Source organism: Nerophis ophidion, linkage group LG27 (genome assembly GCF_033978795.1).
Source record: "Nerophis ophidion isolate RoL-2023_Sa linkage group LG27, RoL_Noph_v1.0, whole genome shotgun sequence".
Taxonomy (NCBI): Eukaryota; Metazoa; Chordata; class Actinopteri; order Syngnathiformes; family Syngnathidae; genus Nerophis; species Nerophis ophidion.
Genome location: NC_084637.1, coordinates 16,105,434 through 16,126,776, shown reverse-complemented (window position 1 = coordinate 16,126,776; position 21,343 = coordinate 16,105,434). Strand labels below are relative to the sequence as shown.

Here is a 21,343-nt window from a genome sequence, read left to right as displayed (position 1 = left end):
AAGGAATGTTGCGGTAAGTGTGTATGATTCAAGTCTTCACATGGAATGAGGATATTAATTAAGCTATTATTTCCATAACTCACCTCCACGCCGAACACTCCACAGCCTTTGATGAACTCGCTCACGTTCCGCTGACGTTCACCGTCGGTCCTCGGTTCCAGGAAAAACTACGCATACAAAGTCGTTAAATTAGCACACAACGCTGAACAATAAGTTGGCAAACGACTTGAAGAAGTAAACTGATTTGGAATCCATCTTTATACCAAGTGCTTGCTTCTAATTGTCTCTTGACGTTGAGCTGCGTGTTGCTAGCATTAGTGCCCAGCTTTACTTCCGGTTGTACTTTAAAATTAAACTTTTAATTAGGAATTCATTTTAATCACTCGGAGTTTTATGTTTTTTATTTTTCCCACAATATTAATAATTTCAGCGTAGAAGCTACAAATGTGGTGTTATTTTATGAACGAATGTCACCCACATAAGCAAACACTATTGCTTTTATTTTGAAGGAGACACTTCCTGCCTCGGTGAATGCATGCACCCGTATATACATTAAGTATCTGGATGTAATTTACAGTTTATTAAAGAGTCCATTTTCTTTGATTTAATTTAAATGTCCCATGTGAGTTGATATTTAAAATTGTGCACCACAACAATAAATTTTTTTGGTTCTCTTTCCAAACACGTACTTTGTCTGTCGTCCCTGGTCTGAGTCGCTCCAGCAGCCTGCACAGAACGACCCCGTCCTGCAGAGACGTCTGGAGGAAAAGGTCCGGATCCGAGATGCTTTTCTTGGGAGACTCCAGGACCCCGAGCGTAATGAGCCACGTTACCGTCTGCTCTGCCGCGTTCATCCTGGACTCTGGAAGGTCACTGGACGGTTAACACCTCGGGTTTGTTGCTCTCTTCAATTAAATGTCTTACTTTTTTTTTTCTTTTTTTTTGCATACAAGACACGAAAATATGAGAGGACAGGAGAGGCGGGTCAGCACATTGTTGAATCACTCGAGCTGATATTCCAATTTTAAAACATGGACGCCCCCTTCTCTCTCTCTCTCGCTCTCTCTCTCTCTCACTCTCTCTCTCTCTCTGCTGGCAATACTGACATCCCCCCCCCCCCCCTCATTTTAACCCTGCATTAAAACACTGTTGCCAAAGACTGTAACATATGTGTTACATGTATTCTTCAGCCACGTCACAAGTGTGAAGTAACGCATTCGGTTATTCTTCCTGAGGCTGCAAGGACATGATGACATTATTCATTCATTGACCCTCTAACCTTCCATCTACAGCTGTACAAAATGATACTGTGGCTCCACCTAGTGGACAGGGATGTAAACTGTCCGCCCTTCTTTAAAGGCCTACTGAAATGAGATTTTCCTATTCAAACGGGGATAGCAGGTCCATTCTATGTGTCATACTTGAACATTTCGCGATATTGCCATATTTTTGCTGAAAGGATTTAGTAGAGAACATCCACGATAAAGTTCGCAACTTTCGGTGTTAAGAGACCGGAAGTCGCAGACGATGACGTCACAGGTTGATGGCTCCTCACATATTCGCATTGTTTTTAATGGGAGCCTCCAACAAAAAGTGCTATTCGGACCGAGAAAATGACAATTTCGACCATTAATTTGAGCGAGGATGAAAGATACGTGTTTGAAGATATTGATAGCGATGGACTAGAAAAAAAAAGTTACAAAAAAAACGCGATTGCATTGGGACGGATACAGATGTTTTTAGACACATTTACTAGGATAATTCTGGGAAATCCCTTATCTTTCTATTGTGTTGCTAGTGTTTTAGTGAGTTTAATATTACCTGATAGTCGGAAGGTTGTCTCCACGGGTGTCATGACGCGCAGTGTCTCAGGGAAGTCGACGGCAGCTATGGACAGCACAAGCTCAGCTTTTCTCCGGTAAGAACTGACTTTTTAACCACAATTTTCTCACCGAAACCTGCTGGTTGACAGGTGGTCGGGATCCATGTTCTCTTGACCGCGCTCTGATCCATAGGAAAGTTTCACCTCCAGGAATTTTAAACAAGGAATCGCCGTGTGTTTGTGTGGCTAAAGGCTAAAGCTTCCCAACTCCATCTTTCTACTGTGACTTCTCCAATATTATTTGAAAAAATTGCAAAAGATTCAGCAACACAGATGTCCAAAATACTGTGTAATTATGCCGTTAAAGCAGACGACTTTTAGCTGTGTGTGTGTGCAGCGCTCATACTTCCTAAAAACCAGTCGTTTACCAAGCAAAGGTAATACAGTCGTTTACCAAGCAAAGGTAATACGCAAGGACATTAACACATCCGACACGTACGTAGGATTAACCGAAGGAGCGTTCAAAACAAGATGGAATAATCACAACGCCTCCTTTAGAAACCAGACTTTGCGGAATTCTACAGAACTCAGCAAACACATTTGGAACCTCAAAGACAATAATGTTGAATATTCAATAACATGGCAAATTCTTGCATCCAGCACACCTTACAACAGTGGTAATAAAATATGCAACCTATGCTTAAAAGAGAAACTGTTTATTATATATCATCCAGATCTATCATCCCTCAACAAGCGCAGTGAAATCATTTCAACATGCCGCCACAGACGGAAACACCTCCTAGGTAACACATGAGCCAATCACCACACCCTACGCCTGCCTGTACCCACCCACTCTGTGCCCTATATAAACCATTGTATGTGAATGCTTCCATTAAAATCTCCTGATGATTGAGGGAACCACTCATGAAACAGTTCTGTAGAGATTAAGTAGTCTTGTGATTTTTCCCACACCTATATATATATATATATATATATATATATATATATATATCCGTCTATCCATTTGCTACTGCATATTCCCTTTTAGGTTCACGGGGGGCGCTGGTGCTTATCTCAGCTACAATCGGGCGGGAGGCAGTGTACACCCTGGACAAGTCGCCACCTCATTGTAGGGCCAACACAGATAGACAGACAACATTCACACTCACATTCACACACTAGGGCCAATTTAGTGTTGCCAATATACGGTATATATATATATATGTATATATATATATATATATATATATATATATATATATATATATATATATATATATATATATATATATATATATATATATATATATATACACATAAAATGTACATGATACATAAAATGCTTCAGATGAAATGTGGTCAGACTGAGTGGGCTGCAGGGCTAATGACAAAAGCGTTGCGTGAGAGATAGTTTGAGCACTATTGGTCTAGTGGTTTTCACATGATGTGCGCTGACGCAATTTCCTGGTTTTATTTTGTGTCAAGCCCCTTAACGTGCACACCAATGAAATCTGATTAATCAACTTGTACTCTGAAACCTATGTATCTTTTGTCAAGACATTTGGGGTGTAGGTAAATGCATTTATATTTAACAGTAACACAGCAAACCTTTGTTCCTGTGGTTTTTCTTGTTCGTTGCTCTTCAACTTCCCCATTTGATCTGAACGCCACTTCCTCTTTTGTTTGGTGGTGAAGTTCTTAGGGGTGGAGTTTTCAACTATTTTGGTCTGCTGTGGTGAGAGCAGTGCATATGTTGTAAGTTTGTTTTATAGGTTCTTGTGTGGAGTGGTGAAACTTGTGCAAGATGGGTGAGTACAAGATGCATTTTCATGTTTAAATATAACAGCGGCATGGTAAGGCCGCCTATGTTTTGTCTGTGTGCAGCGCTGGTCTGACATTACCCTGGCGTCAGCAGGTGTGAGAACGATATATGCAGTGTATGTGAGCGTGTGAAATGTCTGGAGACACCAGCACCTTGTTCTGGAGGAGCATGTCTCCCACCGGCCAATTGGAGATCCCAACTATGTCTCCGCAGGCAACTGTGGGTGGGTGTAGCATCCTCCCTGCAAAGATTATCAAAGTGTGTTTCCTCAGCAACAGTTTCAACCTCGGCAAGAACTTCAAACTGGTCCGCTGTGACAAAGGAACGACAATCAGGGTATTTACAAACACTGTATATTTTGTGGTTGACTTCGGAAGACATATTCTAAAAACAACCATCTTTGTCGCAGGATGTCATCAGCTTAGTGCTGTCTAGCGGATGTGTGGGTCCGGACATAAGACACAACCGCTGTTATGGTCTTCTCCTCAAACACCTTAAGTCGTCTGCGATACATTGGCTGCACCCGGACCTGACCATGTTGGAACTCGTCCAGCAATACGAGCAGCAGCACCTGGAGGCCGAGTGGAGGTATACGTTCGGAGTGCTAGACGGTAAACAAGGTTAACTTTGACTGCACTTTGTTTTCAGATATGACTTGAGAATCAGATACATTCCATCAGACTTTATGGAAAAATTCCAAGACGATAGAACCACCATGCTGTACTTTTACCAGCAGGTTGGTAATGTGCGCACAAACAGATGTGCCATCTTGAAATACATTGAATAATGATTAGGACTTAAAATTGCTTGCAGGTTAGAAGTGACTACATGCAGCAGTTTGCTTCTAAGGTCAGCGATGGGATGGCTTTGCAGCTTGGTTGCCTGGAGATTAGGTACTGAATACCTACACCAGGGGTTACCAATGCGGTGCCCACGGGCACCAGGTCGCCCATAAAGACCAGATGAGTTGCCTGCTGGCCCGTTCTAATAATAGCTCAAATAGCAGCACTTACCAGTGAGCTGCCTTTATTTTTTAAATTGTATTTATTTACTAGCAAGCTGGTCTCGCTTTGCTCAACATTTTTAATTCTAAGAGAGACAAAACTCAAATAGAATTTGAAAATCCAAGAAAATGTTTTAAAGACTTGGTCCTCACTTGTTTAAATAAATATTTTTTTTTTCTTTGCTTCTTATAACTTTCAGAAATACCATTTTAGAGAAAAAATACAACCTTAAAAATTATTTTAGAATTTTTAAACACATATAACTTTTTACTTTTTCAATTACTTCCTCTTCTTTCCTGACAAATTTAATCAATGTTCAAGTAAATGTATTTGTTTTATCGTAAAGAATAATAAATGCATTTTGATTTAATTCTTCATTTTAGCTTCTGTTTCTTCGACGAAGAATATTTGTGAAATATTTCTTCAAACTTATTATGATTAAAATTCAAAAAAATATTCTGGCAAATTTAGAAAATATGTTGAATCAAATTGAAATCTTATTTCAAAGTCTTTTGAATTTCTTTTAAAATTTTTGTTTTGGAAAATCTAGAAGAAATAATGATTTGTCTTTGTTAGAAATATAGCTTGGTCCAATTTGTTATATATTCTAACAAAGTGCAGATTGGATTTTAACCTATTTAATAAATGTCATCAAAATTCTAAAAATTCATCTTAATCAGGAAAAATTATTAATGATCACCCATAAATTATTTTTTTTAATTTTTTCAAAAAGATTCGAAATAGCATGTTTTTCTCTTCATTTTTTTGGGTTGAATTTTGAATTTTAAAGAGTCGACATTGAAGATAAACTGTTTCAAAATGTAATTTTCATTTTTTTCCCTCTTTTAAACCGTTCAATTAAGTGTTTTTTTCATCATTTATTCGCCACAAAAAAACCTTCCGTAAAAGGGAAAAAAATGTACGACGGAATGACAGACAGAAATACCCATTTTTTTATACATATATAGATTTATTTATTAAAGGTAAATTGAGCAAATTGGCTATTTCTGGCAATTTATTTAAGCGTGTATCAAACTGGTAGTCCTTTGCATTGATCAGTACCCGAGAAGTAGCTCTTGGTTTCAAAAAGGTTGGTGACCCCTGACCTACACGTACACCCATCCATCGTCCATGCATTGTACGAAACCTTAATGTTTTTTGTTTTTTTTACAGGAGATATTTCAAAGACATGAATCCAAACGGACTGGAGAAAAAGTCCAACTTTGAGCTGTTGGAGTAAGTCAATGCCTCAAATTCATACTGATATGTGATTGGTACATGGGACAATGCACATGAATGAACATACAGTATAAAATAATGTAAATGTGCCAAACAAACCAAAGGCTAATTTCTAGTGGTGTAAAAAAAAAAATCGATGTGCGAATGAATTGCGATTCTTACTTGTAACAAGTGTTAACCCATTCAAAAATATCTAAAAAACGATTTACTTTTTTTTTTAATCCATACGTTGTTGTTTTTTCTGTCCTGTCCAGCCACTCAGGCAAATAATATTGTCGATGTAGATGTCCATATCTGCTGTACAGATTTACTTAAGAAAAGAGACGTGTTGGATAATTCTTTTCTTTATTTTTTTGTATTCAACTTTATTAATTATGTTTGGGTGGAATTTTATTAAACAAAATCAAATTTATTTTAAGTAATATATAAATTTATGAGAGCTGTAATCTATTTTATGGAGGAATGTGGTTAATCATAGAACTGACACCCAATGTTATTAAAAAAGGATTGTTCGGAATTGATTCTGAATTGAATAATTACTCCCAAGAAACAAATCGAATCGTGTGGTGCCCAACGATTCACAGCCCGACTAATTTCCATCTGGAGTGCCCGGCAGTTTGATGGTGAATAAATAAGTAATAAATAAATAAATGGGTTGTACTAGTATAGCGCTTTTCTACCTTCAAGATACTCAAAGCGCTTTGACACTACTTCCACATTTACCCATTCACACACACATTCACACACTGATGGAGGGAGCTGCCATGCAAGGCGCAAACCAGCACCCATCAGGAGCAAGGGTGAAGTGTCTTGCTCAGGACACAACGGACGTGACGAGGTTGGTACTAGGTGTGGATTGAACCAGGGACCCTCGGGTTGCGCACGGCCACTCTCCCGCCACGCCGTCCCAAAGTCCATAAAAAACAGAAAAGTAAGACAGCACCATCATCAGACATAATCAGTAAAATAAAATATATAGACATAGATTCATCCATCCATCCATTTTCTACCGCCTGTCCCTTTCGGGGTCGCGGGCAGGGTACACCCTGGACAAGTCTCCACCTCATCATGGGGACGGCGTGCCGTTGTGTCCTTGAGCAAGACACTTCACCCTTGCTCCTGATGGGTTCCTGGTTAGCACCTTGCATGGCAGCTCCCTCCAACAGTGTGTGAATGGTTAAATGTGGAAGTAGTGTCAAAGCGCTTTGAGTACTTTGAAGGTAGAAAAGCGCTATACAAGTACAACCCATTTATCATTTATTTATTTATCATCACAGGGCCATACACCTGGGTTCGATCGAACCCTAAGGGTTCGGTGAGTCGGATTCAGGGGTTTGGCAGAGTCTCTGCCACGGAGGTATAGACACATCCGACTTATTGTGTAAATAAAAACTTCTCCCAGTCAGCGTATTATGGATACCCTCAAACAATGTTCCCTCTAATTTTCCATCTGATTTGCAGGTTTTTTGATTGATTGATTGAAACTTTTACTCGCAGATTGCAAAGGAAGAGCAGAGGTGGGTAGTAACGGGCTACATTTATTCCGTTACATCTACTTGAGTAACTTTTGGGATAAATTGTAGTTCTAAGAGTAGTTTTTATGCAACATACTTTTACTTTTACTTGAGTATATTTATAGAGAAGAAACGCTACTTTTACTCCACTCCATTTATCTACATTCAGCTCGCTACTCGCTACTTTTTTTTTTATCAATATATTAGTGTTTGTTTTGGTTTATGACAGACCTTCAAAGTAGGATCCACGCATGCCTGCGTTTCACCAATCACATGCACTCACTGGTGACGTTGGACCAATCAAACAGAGCCAGGCGGTCACATGACCGTCACACGTGGAGCCCTGTCAGAGTCATTTGTTGACGAACCCCAAGATGCAGAGATGGAGGCAGGCATGGAGTGAGAACACATGATTTAATAAAGATACTAAGACAAAATCAAACAAAAGGGTACTAACACAAAGCGCGCACGAGGCAGATAACAAACTAAGGGTCTTTAGCATAGAAGCTAGCAAGAAACAAAAAAGGGCCTAGCGTGGAAGCTAGCGGGTAGCAAACAGGAAAACAGAAGTCGTTACTTGTAGAGTGAAAACAAAACAGAAGCAGGGAACAAAAAAAAGTAAGTTACAAACAAACGAATGTAGCTTACCGCTACGCTGAAATAAAACGACACGAAAGCAACGACAGGTGCGACATGTGGCAACGACAATACAAATGACAATACAATGATCCAGCAACTGACACAAGACAAAGAGGGTACAAATAGGAGCGGGCTGATTGGCAACAGGTGTGACCAGGTGCCAAACAGCCGTAGCTGAGGAGGAACACAGCACTCAGGGAACAAGACAGGAAGCTGACAAAATAAGAGCACTAGACAGGAACTAAAGACAGGAGGTACTAAACACAGAGGAAACAGACAAATGCAGAAGAAAACTAAAACATAGACAAACTGTCAGGGGCAAGCCTGACAAGCCCGACTTTAAACAAGTTGAAAACTTATTGGAGTGTTACCATTTAGTGGACAATTTTACAGAATATGTACTGTACTGTGCAATCCACTAATAAAAGTTTCAATCAATCAATCAAAAGTGAAAAGGAAAAAAGACACTTTTTATTTCAACTATAATTCCCGTCAAAAGCCTAAAGACTGATCGCACAGTTCCTGTTTTCACAATAAAAGTGCTGCTTCATCGCACCTGTGCTAACAAAATAAGAGTCTCCGAAAGCCAGTGCAAACAAGCTAGCAAACTACGGAGTTTGCCGCCAGTGTATTTCTTGTAAAGTGTATAAAAACGAATATGGAAGCAGGACAAATAAGATGCCAAGAACCAACGACTTTCATGTGGTATTAGACAGAAATCCTGACTTTTTTTCTCCTCCATTTGAAACCGTGGACGTTATCAGCACTATACTGTCTGATTCCAATCAATCAAGTCATCAGAATCAGGTAATACACCAACTTATATTCTTGTCTTCATGAAAGATAGGAATCGATGTGTTAAACATGCATGTATATTCATTAAAACACCTTTAACATGTCAACAAAAATGGCAAAATAAAGAAATATAAATGATATACTGTATATATATATATATATATATATATATATATATATGTATGTATATATATATATATATATATATATATATATATATATATATATATATGTATATATGTATGTATGTATATATATATATATATATATATATATATATATATATATATATATATATATATATATATATATATATATATATATATATATATATGTGTATGTATATGTATATGTACATATGAGGTAGATCACCTCGACTTGGTCATTTATTAAGTAATTGATTAACGTTGAAAAACTTATTGGGGTGTTACATTTAGTGGTCAATTGTACAGAATATGTACTGTACTGTGCAATCTACTAATACAAGTTTCAATCAATCAATCAATCAATCAATCAATCAATTAATGCCTACTGAGCCTATGGTGCTGTTATTGTGGCTCAATTTGCCTTATTTTTATTTTTGTTATTGTAATGTATTATTATTTAATATATATTATTGTTTTAGTTGCTTAAGAGATATTCCTGGCTCTGAATTTGCTCATTGCTATTTTTATGTTTTTGTGCATTATTTGTTGCCGTAATCATTAAACGAACAGGTTACTCATCAGCTACTCAGTACTTGAGTAGTTTTTTCACAACATACTTTTTACTTTTACTCAAGTAAATATTTGGGTGACTACTCCTTACTTTTACTTGAGTAATAAATCTCTAAAGTAACAGTACACTTACTGGAGTACAATTTCTGGCTACTCCACCCACCTCTGAGGACGAGAATATATTATATGAAACAGTACAGTTTACACAGTACAGTACATATTCGTACAATTAACCACTAAATGGTAACACCCCAATAAGTTTTTCAACTTGTTTAAGTCAGGGTCCAAGTGAATCAATTCATGGTAATGTGTGTAAGGTGTGTAATTTGTTGTGAGTTCATACACTGTGTTGGTTTTGTTGTCATGCCTGTGAATCATGTTTTATGTTTGATCATGTTTTGTTTTGTTTTCTGGACTCTTGTTCCGTTTTGCACTTGGGGCGGTATAGCTCGGTTGGTTGAGCCAGCAACTTGAGGGTTGCAGGTTCGATCCCCGCTTCCGCCATTCTAGTCACTGTCGTTGTGTCCTTGGGCAAGGCACTTTACCCACCTGCTCCCAGTGCCAACCACACTGGTTTAAATGTAACTTAGATATTGGGTTTCACTATGTAAAAGCGCTTTGAGTCACTAGAGAAAAGCGCTATATAAATATACTTCACTTCACACTTCCTGGTTTGCTTTTGTTACCATGTCAACCCATTAGTTTCCACGTGGTCCCCCTAGTCACGCCCCGATCTTCAGCCTCTCACACCTGTTTCTAATTACCACAGCAGTATTTAAGTCATTTGTTTTCTTTTCCTCGGCCTGGCTACTTTAACTATTACCTACTGGACTGTGTTGAACCCTCATGACCACGCACCTACCTTTCCTTGCCGGACCCTCATGCTTTGCCACGCTGTTTGTTGTTTGACCACGCCACGTAAGACTTCTTTGTATTTATGCCTCAGTGCTAGTTTTTGGTTTGCCTTGTACCTTTAATAGTATCTTCTGTTTGTTTGTAGATAGTCCAGCCTTTGTAATGTTTTTGTTTAAAGTTTTATTATAGATTATTATCCGCCACCGAGCGCGACCTTTGTTTTGCCTTTTTTGTATTATAGTGTATACATAAAATCTGTACTTACATTCACGTCTGGCCCGTGCGAATCATCCTTTGCGTAGAACAGGGGTGTCAAACTATCTAAATAAAATAAAAATACAAATTGAATGCCTCTTTTCGGCGGCGGGTTTGAGTAGGGGTGGGGTTTGGTGGTAGCGGGGGTGTATATTGTAGCGTCCCTGAAGAGTTAGTGATGCAAGGGGTTCTGGGTATTTGTTCGGCTGTGTTTATGTTGTGTTACAGTGCGGATGTTCTCCCGAAATCTGTTTGTCATTCTTGTTTGCTGTGGGTTCACAGTGTGGCGTATATTTGTAACAGTGTTAAAGTTGTTTATACGGCCACCCTCAGTGTGACCTGTATGGCTGTTGACCAAGTATGCCTTGCATACACTTGTGTGTGTGTATGAGCCGCATGTATTATGTGAGTGGGCCGGTACGCTGTTTGTATGGAGGAAAAGCGGACGTGGCGACATGTAGAGAACGCCAAAGGCAGTGCTTTTAGGGCCCACCCCAACTATTATTGTCCGGGTGGAAATCGGGAGAAATTCGGGAGGGACACTGAACTTCGGGAGTCTCTCGGGAAAATCGGGAGGGTTGACAAGTATGAGTATTAGTGGTGAATGCGGTGTTACAGCGGTGGGCCAGCTATAATGTTAATTTGATATTGCCTCAAGGGCCAAATGAAATTACACGGCGGCCTAAATTTGGCCCGCGGGCCAGAGTTTGACACCCATGGCGTAGAAGAAGCAAAATAAATCCAAGTCACAGTCCTGACATTTGTTCTTTGAACAAGGTGATGTTCATCCACGGTTCATTTTGTGCACATGTAAAAAAAACATGACTCTTTCTTGAATTTGAAAAAAAAAACATTTTATTTTTCACTAAAGAAGGGTTCGGTGAATGCGCATATGAAACTGATGGTGAATGCGCATATGAAACTGATGGTGAATGCGCATATGAAACTGATGGGGTTTGGTACCTCCAACAAGGTTAAGAACCACTGTCATAGACATATAGTTATAAAAAAAAATAATAATTGAGACCCATATAAAACAGTAGGTTGCAGCATGACCTCAGCTCAGGACAAACAGATCAATAATAAAGTGACCATAGTAGTTAAAGTGCTTTAAGCAGATGGAAAAGTGCTAAAGTGCAAGTGTGCTGAGTTCCCAGGCCTGCCGTGCATGAAGCATAGTCTTCCCAACATGTCCTGGGTCTTCCCCGTGGCCTCCTACCAGTTGGACATGCCCTAAACACCTCCCTAGGGAGGCGTTCGGGTGGCATCCTGACCAGATGCCCGAGCCACTGCTTCTGGCTCCTCTCGATGTGGAGGACCAGTGGCTTTACTTTGAGTTCCTCCCGGATGGCAGAGCTTCTCACCCTATCTCTAAGGGAGAGCCCCGCCACACGGCGGAGGAAACTCATTTCGGCCGCTTGTACCCGTGATCTTGTCCTTTCGGTCATGACCCAAAGCTCATGACCATAGTTGAGGATGGGAAGGTAGATCGACCGGTAAATTGAGAGCTTTGCCTTCCGGCTCAGCTCCTTCTTCACCACAACGGATCGATACAGCGTCCGCATTACTGAAGACGCCGCACCGATCTGCCTGTCAATCGCACGATCCACTCTTTCCTCACTCGTGAACAAGACTCCTAGGTACTTGAACTCCTCCACTTGGGGCAGGGTCTCCTCCCCAACCCGGAGATGGCACTCCACCCTTTTCTGGGTGAGAACCATGTACTCGGACAAGGAGGTGCTGATTCTCATCCCAGTCGTTTCACACTCGGCTGCGAACTGATCCAGTGAGAGCTTAAAGGCCTACTGAAATGAGATTTTCCTATTTAAACGGGGATAGCAGGTCCATTCTATGCGTCATACTCGATCATTTTGCGATATTGCCATATTTTTGCTGAAAGGATTTAGTAGAGAACATCCACGATAAAGTTCGCAACTTTTGCTTGCTAACAGAAAAGCCCTGCTTCTACCGGAAGTCGCAGAAGATGACGTCACATGTTGATGGCTCCTCACATCCTCACATTGTTTTTAATGAGAGCCTCCAACAAAAACAGTTATTCGGACCGAGAAAACGACCCTTTCCCCATTAATTTGAGCGAGGATGAAAGATTCGTGTTTGAGGATATTGATAGCGACGGACTAGAGAAAAAAAAAAAAAGTTAAAAAAAAAATGCGATTGCATTGGGACGGATTCAGATGTTTTTAGACACATTTACTAGGATAATTCTGGGAAGTCCCTTATCTTTCTATTGTGTTGTTAGTGTTTTAGTGAGTTTAATAGTACCTGATAGGTGTGTGTCCACGGGTGTGTTGACGCCAATGTCTCAGGGAAGTCGGCGACAGCTTTATGGGCGGCACAAGCTCAGCTGATCTCCGGTAAGAAGCGACTTTTTACCACGATTTTCTCACCGAAACCTGCTGGTTGACATTCGGTCGGGATCCATGTTCGCTGTGATCGGTAGTAACGTTTCACCTCCATTAATTTTAAACAAGGAATCACTGTGTGTTTGTGTGGCCAAAGGCTAAAGCTTCCCAACTCCATCTTTCTACTTTGACTTCTCCAATATTAATTGAACAAATTGCAAAGGATTCAGCATTACTTATCTCCAAAATACTGTGTAATTTTGCGGTTAAAGCAGACGACTTTTAGCTGTGTGTTTGTGCGCAGCAGTCATATTTCCTAACAGCCCGTGGCAGAAAGCGTACACGTCATCATTACGCGACGTTTTCAAGAAGAAACTCCCGGGAAATTGAAAATTGCAATTTAGTAAACTAAAAAGGCCGTATTGGCATGTGTTGCAATGTTAATATTTCATCATTGATATATAAACTATCAGACTGCGTGGTGGGTAGTAGTGGGTTTCAGTAAGCCTCTAAGATGCTGGCCAGATGAAGCCATCAGGACCACATCATCTGCAAAAAGCAGAGACCTAATCCTGCAGCCACCAAACCGGATCCCCTCAACGCCTTGACTGCGCCTACAATTTCTGTCCATAAAAGTTATGACAGACTTGGCGGAGTCCAACCCTCACTGGAAACGTGTCCGACTTACTGCCGGCAATGCGGACCAAGCTCTGACACTGATCGTACAGAGAGCGAACCGCCATGTATGTAGTATGTCTGTCTGTCTGTCTGTCTGTCTGTTTGTCTGTCTGTCTGTCTGTCTGTCTGTCTGTCTGTCAGGCATATAAAAAATCACAGTTACAACTCCAGCAATGTAACACAATGAAGTTCACTTTTACTATAAACCTCATCCGATCTGAAATGTGCTGTCAACATAACATTAACATTAAATCGCACATACGTTACTGATGTTGGTTTCACCTGAATGAAAATACCGTATTCATGTCAGCGGGGTGAGGGGGCTTATTTATTTTCCAAAGAAGCACACGTCAAATGTCAGTTATTGGATGACAATGCGCTTCGTGTAATATTTTACCCAAACTTATTCCTGTCCACGTCGTGCTCTGTCACTGATAAGAATAAGGTCATTAATACCCAGTTGCCAAACAGAAGGATGTGGGTTTAATCCCCGCTCATAGTTGAAAACCTGGTAAGGTTTATCATTTGTGTTTTAATGGTGTTAAAGTTGTTTTGTACGCTAAACTTAAGGAGGGATTGTCAAAGATGTTAGATAATACAAACCCCGTTTCCATATGAGTTGGGAAATTGTGTTAGATGTAAATATAATTGGAATACAATAATTTGCCAATCATTTTCAACCCATATTCAGTTGAATATGCTACAAAGACATGTTTGATGTTCAAACTGATAAACTTTTTTTTTTTTTGCAAATAATCATTAACTTTAGAATTTTATGCCAGCAACATGTGACAAAAAAGTTGGGAGAGGTGGCAATAAATACTGATAAAGTTGAGGAATGCTCATCAAGCACTTATTTGGAACATCCCACAGGTGTGCAGGCTAATTGGGAACAGGTGGGTGCCATGATTGGGTATAAAAGCAGCTTTCATGAAATGCTAAGTAATTCACAAACAAGGATGGGGCGAGGGTCACCAATTTGTAAGCAAATTGTCGAATAGTTTTAGAAGAACATTTCTCAACGAGCTATTGCAAGGAATTTAGGGATTTTACCATCTACGGTCCGTAAAATCATCAAAAGGTTCAGAGATTCTGGAGAAATCACTGCACGTAAGCGATGATGTTACGGACCTTTGATCCCTCAAGCAGTACTACATCAAAAACCGACATCAGTGTGTAAAGGATATCACCACATGGGCTCAGGAACACTTCATAAAACCACTGTCAGTAACTACAGTTGTTTGCTACTTTAAGTGCAAGTCAAAACTCTGCTATGCAAATCAAAACCCATTCATCAACAAAACCAAGGAACGCCGCTCGCTTTGCTGGGCCCGAGCTCATTTAAGATGGACTGATGCAAAGTGGAAAAGTGTTCTGTGGTCTGACGAGTCCACATTTCGAATTATATTTGAAAACTGTGGACGGGGTGTCCTCCAGAACAAAGAAGAAAATAACCATCCGGATTGTTATAGGGCAAAGTTCAAAAGCCAGCATCTGTGATGGTATGGGGGTGTATTAGTGCCCAAGGCATGGGTAACTTACACATCTGTGAAGGCATATGTTGTCATCCAAGCAACGTTATCATGGACGCCCCTGCTTATTACAGCAGGACATTGCCAAGCCACGTGTTACAACAGCGTGGTTTCGTAGTAAAAGAGTGCGGGTACTTTCCTGGCCCACCTGCAGTCCAGACCTGTCTCCCATTGAAAATGTGTGGCGAAAATGTGTGAGAAAGAATTCCACTTTCAAAGCTTCAACAATTAGTTTCCTCAGTTCCCAAATGTTTATTGAGTGTTGTTAAAAGAAAAGGTGATGTAACACAGTGGTGAACATGCCCTTTCCCAACTACTTTGGCACATGTTGCAGTCATTAAATTCTAAGTTAATTATTTGCAAAAAAAAAAAAAAAGTTTATGAGTTTGAACATCAAATATGTTGTCTTTGTAGTGCATTCAACTGAATATGGGTTGAAAATGATTTGCAAATCATTGTATTCCGTTTATATTTACATCTAACACAATTTCCCAACTCATATGGAAACATAGTTCTACCTCAATGAAAGCTTTTGTTATTCTGGAAATTCATTGCGTTGCTCTAAGTCAGGGGTGGGGAACCTATGGCTCTAGAGCCAGCTGTGGCTCTTTTGATGACTGCATCTGGCTCTTAGATAAATCTTAGCTGACATTACTTAACACGATAAGTAATGAATTATTCCGTTAGTAATCACAGTTTTAAAAAATTACATTCAAAATATAAAACATTCTCATGCATTTAACCTATCCACCAGTTTATTTTACCGCACCTGTTCAAAACGTCGCATTAATAGAAGAAGTATTTTATTTATTATTGGTTAGCTTCAGAATAACAATGTTATTCAAACGAATCAGAGACTTATTATACTCTAAAAAAGTTGGTCTTACTTGTATTTATTTGTATACGGTGTTAAAAAAAAAATCATATGGCTCTCAAGAAAATACATTTTAAAATATTTGGCTTTCATGGCTCTCTCAGCCAAAAAGGTTCCCGACCCCTGCTCTAAGTGATAGTATTTACACGTTGCTGGGAGACACATGATTTCAGCCTTTCAAAGCTTCTCTCGGACCACCAGGTTTTGTCAAACCCTAGTTACGGCCCTGACATCGTTAAGTGCGTCTATGAGGTGCCTGGAAGGTTCATAATGGTCTGCCTTTTTTCTCCATTAGGAAGGATGTGGGACTGGACCTGTTCTTTCCAACGGAGCTGATGAGCAGCATGAAGGTATACAGTGGACACTCGAGTACCGTCATATGTTCTGTGCCGCCTATTCGTCATTCCTGATTCCTGACTTCCCACACCTCAGCCGAAGCAGCTGCGTCGGCTGATCCGCCAGACGTTTCAGGGCTACGGCACCCTGAACCAGGAGCAGTGCATGGCCAAGTTCTTCAGCACTCTGGCTCAGTGTTACAGCTACGCACAGGAGAGCTTTGCCTGCATGCTGGTGATAAGTACCACACATGTGACATGCATCAGCATTCAGTGCATCTATACAATCAAAAATCCTTACTTTTCAAAGATGGCTCGATCCTTCAGTAGAACAGAGACTTTCTCCAAAGATGGCTGAATGTAAATATTGGATATTGGTAGCTCGTCTTCTTTGAAATGTTGCTTTGTTTGTTTACCTAAACCAGAAGCTGGTGTTTTTAGTTAAAGGGGAACATTATCACAATTTCAAAAGGGTTAAAACCAATATAAATCAGTTCCCAGTGGCTTATTTTATTTTTTGAAGTTTTTTTCAAAATTTTACCCGTCCCGGAATATCCCTAAAAAAAGCTTTAAAGTCAGATTTCGGGAGAACATCCGCACTGTAACACAACATAAACACAACCGAACAAATACCCAGAACCCCTTGCATCACTAACTCTTCAGGGACGCTACAATATACACCCCCGCTACCACCAAACCCCGCCCCTACTCAAACCCGCCGCCGAAAAGAAGTATTCAATTTGTATTTTTATTTTATTTGATATGCCATTGATATTTTTTAATTATTATTATTTAAAACTCGATTTTGCATGTCACTATAAAGTTATATAAGCCTTGCTTGGTCAATATTCAAAGCAAAACTTGTTTGGGTCCCTATTAAAGGATTAATTTGTTCAACCTCGGCCCGCGGCTTCGTTCAGTTTTAAATTTTGGCCCACTCTGTATTTGAGTTTGACACCCCTGCAATATACAGAACTTATTCCATGATAGAGATGATCACCATAGTTACAGTTTAAGAGGAAACAACAAATTTTATGTGCCTAAATTTAGAACAACTTTAAAATCAATGTGCATTTCAGTGCGTGGAGTCACTCTGTGGAACAACTTAGGGGACAACTTAAAAACGTGTTTTAGCATGATTCAATTTAAAAGACTGTTTAAAAAAGAAGTACTGAAGGAGTAAGAGGAGGAAAGAGAGTGATGCCCGCAGCACAGAGCGATGGGAGAGAGGTGTATGGTCAGAGAATAGAGTTGTGTGTGTGTGTTTTGTCTTGTCTTGTCTCATAGTATTGTTAGTGTACAGGAGTTTTTCTTGTTTTTGTTTATAGTGTTTTGTTCTTGTATTATATAGTTTTCGTTAAATGTGGAATGAGTGAGAGGGGTTGGGCTATTATAAGCATTTGCTTCATCCAACCCCTTTTCAAGCCTTGCATAAATATCTTTGCCAACATGTAAAAAAAAAAAAAAAAATGTGTTTAGTTGTACTGTGCAGGTTTGAAATACATATTTCAATTCAATTCACTCCGGCACTTACCAATATGCAATAAAAATTTGAGTGTGATGTAAGCTTGGACCTTAAATCCTACTGAATAGCTCTTAATCTTCTTCCCTTTATGCAATTTAAAATGACCGGTATTGAAATCAGCCTCATCCATTTTGAAAATGATGACAGGGGAAGTGTCACTCGTGACGTCACGAGTTTGACCGGGCGGTAATACTAAGGATGCGCTAATTATTTTGGGAAGCGAGTTTGACCAGGCAGTAATTCAAGGCGGGCGTATATTACATGCCCGGCAGCTATTCAAGGAAATACGGTGTAACGTCTGTTCGGCATTGTGGTGCCGGGTTCGATTCCCTCGAGGATGCGTCGAAAATTGAACTAACTAAGGTATGAACTAATGATTTATTTAACAAAAGGTGCTAGACAACAAAAATACTGGAGCTAAGAAAAGGCACACAAAAGACGCTAGCATGAAAGCTAGGATAAACAAATAGTAAACTAAACTGGCACATAGGCACACAAAGGGGAAAACTAAACATTTAGCATGAGAGCTAAGATTGAATAAAATTGCGCAGCGTGAGAGCTCGCGAGAATAATACAGAAATTTGCATTTAAGCAAAAGCGCAAAGCAGACGTACCGTTGTGTGTAAACAAATTAGAGTCCCAGGCCGAAGAATGAAAAGACAAAGGCTTATAAAGGGAAGGTGATTAACAGAGAACAGGTGTGCAGGAACCGGGAGTAACAGCTGAAACTAATAAGTAACCATGGTGATGGACTAAACGGGAAATAAACGGATCAAACGGAGAATGAGAACAAAGATGGAAAAATAAACAATAATATGTGAAGATCCGAGTCATGGATCGCAACATACGGTATATTTTGTTATTTTCTTTAATGCTTTTGAGGATACAATGTTATGCAGAGGTGTACTTAAATATTAAAAAATCACTTTATTAAGCAAAGTGTCCTGCACATGGTGCTGATAGCATATTTAATAAGTACAATTTAAAAGATGAATTAAAACAATTTAATTTTCATCACTGGACCAGTGAAATATGATCATTCAAATCCATCAGAAATTCTATATTTTTAACATATTTGTCTTCTTATCCGTTTCAGTACATTAAAATAAAAATGGGACCCATTACCTCCCTGCTTGGCACACAGCATTAAGGGTTTGAATTGGGGGTTAAATCACCAAAAATGATTCCCGGGCGCGGCACCGCTGCTGCCCACTGCTCCCCTCACCTCCCAGGGGGTGATCAAGGGTGATGGGTGAAATGCAGAGAATAATTACGCCACACCGGTGTGTGTGTGACAATCATTGGTACTTTAACTTTTAACTTTAATTTAAAAAAAAAAAAAAAAAAGGCCAAAGGAAGTTCACCTATTTATTTTCTGTATGTTGGGTGAGATTTCAGCGAGTGCTTAAATTCTTGTTGTGATGTTATTTGTTCCTTTTTACTTTATTTAATTTTTTGTTGATTTATTCATTCTGCTTGTTCGCTAATTCTACACACAAAAATAACTCCTGTTAGAGTCAGTCCTGTTACTCAAATGACTCACCTCTGATTTGATTGATTGAATGATACTTTTATTAGTAGATTGCACAGTACAGTACATATTCCGTACAATTGACCAGTAAATGGTAACACCCGAATAAGTTTTTCAACTTCTTAAGGTCGGGGTCCATGTTAATCAATTCATGGTACAAATATATACTATCAGCATAATACAGTCATCACACAAGTTAATCATTATAGTATATACATTGAATTATTTACATTATTTAAAATCCGGGGGGTGGGATGAGGAGCTTTGGTTGATATCAGTACTTCGGTCAACAATTGCATCAACAGAGAAATGGACATTGAAACAGTGTTGGTCTTACTTAGTAGGATATGTACAGCCAGCAGAGAACATAGTGAGTTCAGATAGCATAAGAACAAGTATATACATCAGAAATACATTTGATTGTTTATATTAGGTTCTTTACAATCCGGGGAGATGGGATGTGAATGGAGGAGGGTGTTAGTAAAGGGTTGAAGTTGCCTGGAGGTGTTGTTTTAGAGCGGTTTTGAAGGAGGATAGGGATCCACTTACTTTTACACCTGTTGGGAGTGCATTCCACATTGATGTGGCATAGAAAGAGAATGAGTTAAGACCTTTGTTAGATCGGAATCTGGGTTTAACGTGGTTTGTGGAGCTTCCCCTGGTGTTGTGGTTATGGCGGTCATTTAGTAGTTTGACATGTACTTCGGTATCAGGGAGGTGTAGCGGTTTTATAGACTAGGCTCAGTGCAAGTTGTTTGACTCTGTCCTCCACCCTGAGCCAGCCCACTTTGGAGAAGTGGGTAGGAGTGAGGTGTGATCTTAGGTACCGTTTACAATGACGGGCCAATACATATTTTGTGCCATGGGCCAATAAAGAACAAGCCGAGGGCAGCAAAAGGCCTCACTTTGGACACCACCTGAGTTAAAGGATGGCAGGCAAATAGATGCATGATTAAATGAAGTGCCACTTCATCCTGTTTATTATTATTATTATTATGTTTGAATTTAGCCTGCAGTTATAACTATTAGACGCTGTAATTGTACTTCATGTCGTGTCAAACTTTTAACCCAACTCATGGTAGGAAAAAACATCTCCCACCACAATGTTCTACTTGCGAAAGTTTGTGGGCGCCCTCTGCCACATTCTCACACACGTGAAGTGCTTTTTTTCTTCGAGTGTGGGTGTGTGTTTGTTTAAGCCTGTTTGCCTCTGTTTCCCTCAAGCACGGTTGGAGTGTCACAATAGAGCTCGTCATCGGCCCTGAGGGTATCAGTCAGCAAACCGACAACTCCACAGTAAGGTCACTCACTTTTAAAAGCACATTCCAGCTTGGAAATGGCTTTTCGGTGAAATAAAGACAATGTATTATTATTCCCCAGCCCGTGTGTCTGGCCAAGTACTCTCAGGTGAGCAGCATCTCCTGCTCTACTGAGAGCAACGGCCGAGCTATGCTCAACGTTCACATAAAGGGAACCAAGCAGGTAACTAAACAGACTTAACACTCTATTTATTTTATTTTAATCTTTCTCTTTTAAGAAATTTTTTAAAATATCATAAAAATATCAACATAAATCCTTTCTAAATACTGCATTGTAACTTAACATTGGCGTTAATGGTAGAACCAGGAGGAGGGTATAGGTTACTCTGTTTGCAGCTTGTGCAAACACCCTCTAGGGCAGGGGTCACCAACGCGGTGCCCGCGGGCACCAGATCGCCCGTAAGGACCAGATGAGTAGCCCGCTGGCCTGTTCTAAAAATAGCTCAAATAGCAGCACTTAGCAGTGAGCTGCCTATAATTTTTTTATTTTATTTATTTACTTGCAAGCTGGTCTCGCTTTGCTAA

The 21,343-nt window shown here is 39.7% G+C and overlaps 2 protein-coding genes across 4 annotated transcripts in view; one reads left to right on the top strand and one right to left on the bottom strand.

Annotated features, from left to right (window-relative positions):
• LOC133544118 (rho guanine nucleotide exchange factor 7-like) overlaps positions 1 to 1,019 on the bottom strand; it is a 54,741-nt gene extending 53,722 nt beyond the window's left edge. Inside the window, exons 1-2 of one of the 2 annotated variants that reach the window (XM_061889183.1) lie at positions 690 to 1,019; positions 84 to 167 (exon numbers count right to left, since the gene is read on the bottom strand). In XM_061889183.1, coding sequence (XP_061745167.1) covers positions 84 to 167; positions 690 to 854 — 249 coding nt within the window. In that variant the 5' untranslated portion in view covers positions 855 to 1,019. The remainder of the gene's footprint in view (positions 1 to 83; positions 168 to 689) is intronic. The other variant, XM_061889184.1, reaches the window with a different exon arrangement.
• A 2,334-nt stretch (positions 1,020 to 3,353) lies between these two features.
• LOC133544378 (protein-tyrosine kinase 2-beta-like) overlaps positions 3,354 to 21,343 on the top strand; it is a 67,465-nt gene continuing 49,475 nt past the window's right edge. The window contains exons 1-10 of one of the 2 annotated variants that reach the window (XM_061889625.1): positions 3,354 to 3,630; positions 3,738 to 3,980; positions 4,054 to 4,232; positions 4,293 to 4,380; positions 4,458 to 4,537; positions 5,822 to 5,884; positions 16,404 to 16,458; positions 16,541 to 16,678; positions 20,724 to 20,795; positions 20,880 to 20,981. In XM_061889625.1, the coding sequence (XP_061745609.1) occupies positions 3,777 to 3,980; positions 4,054 to 4,232; positions 4,293 to 4,380; positions 4,458 to 4,537; positions 5,822 to 5,884; positions 16,404 to 16,458; positions 16,541 to 16,678; positions 20,724 to 20,795; positions 20,880 to 20,981 (981 nt within the window). In that variant the 5' untranslated portion in view covers positions 3,354 to 3,630; positions 3,738 to 3,776. Of the gene's footprint in view, positions 3,631 to 3,706; positions 3,981 to 4,053; positions 4,233 to 4,292; positions 4,381 to 4,457; positions 4,538 to 5,821; positions 5,885 to 16,403; positions 16,459 to 16,540; positions 16,679 to 20,723; positions 20,796 to 20,879; positions 20,982 to 21,343 lie in introns of both variants that reach the window. The other variant, XM_061889624.1, reaches the window with a different exon arrangement.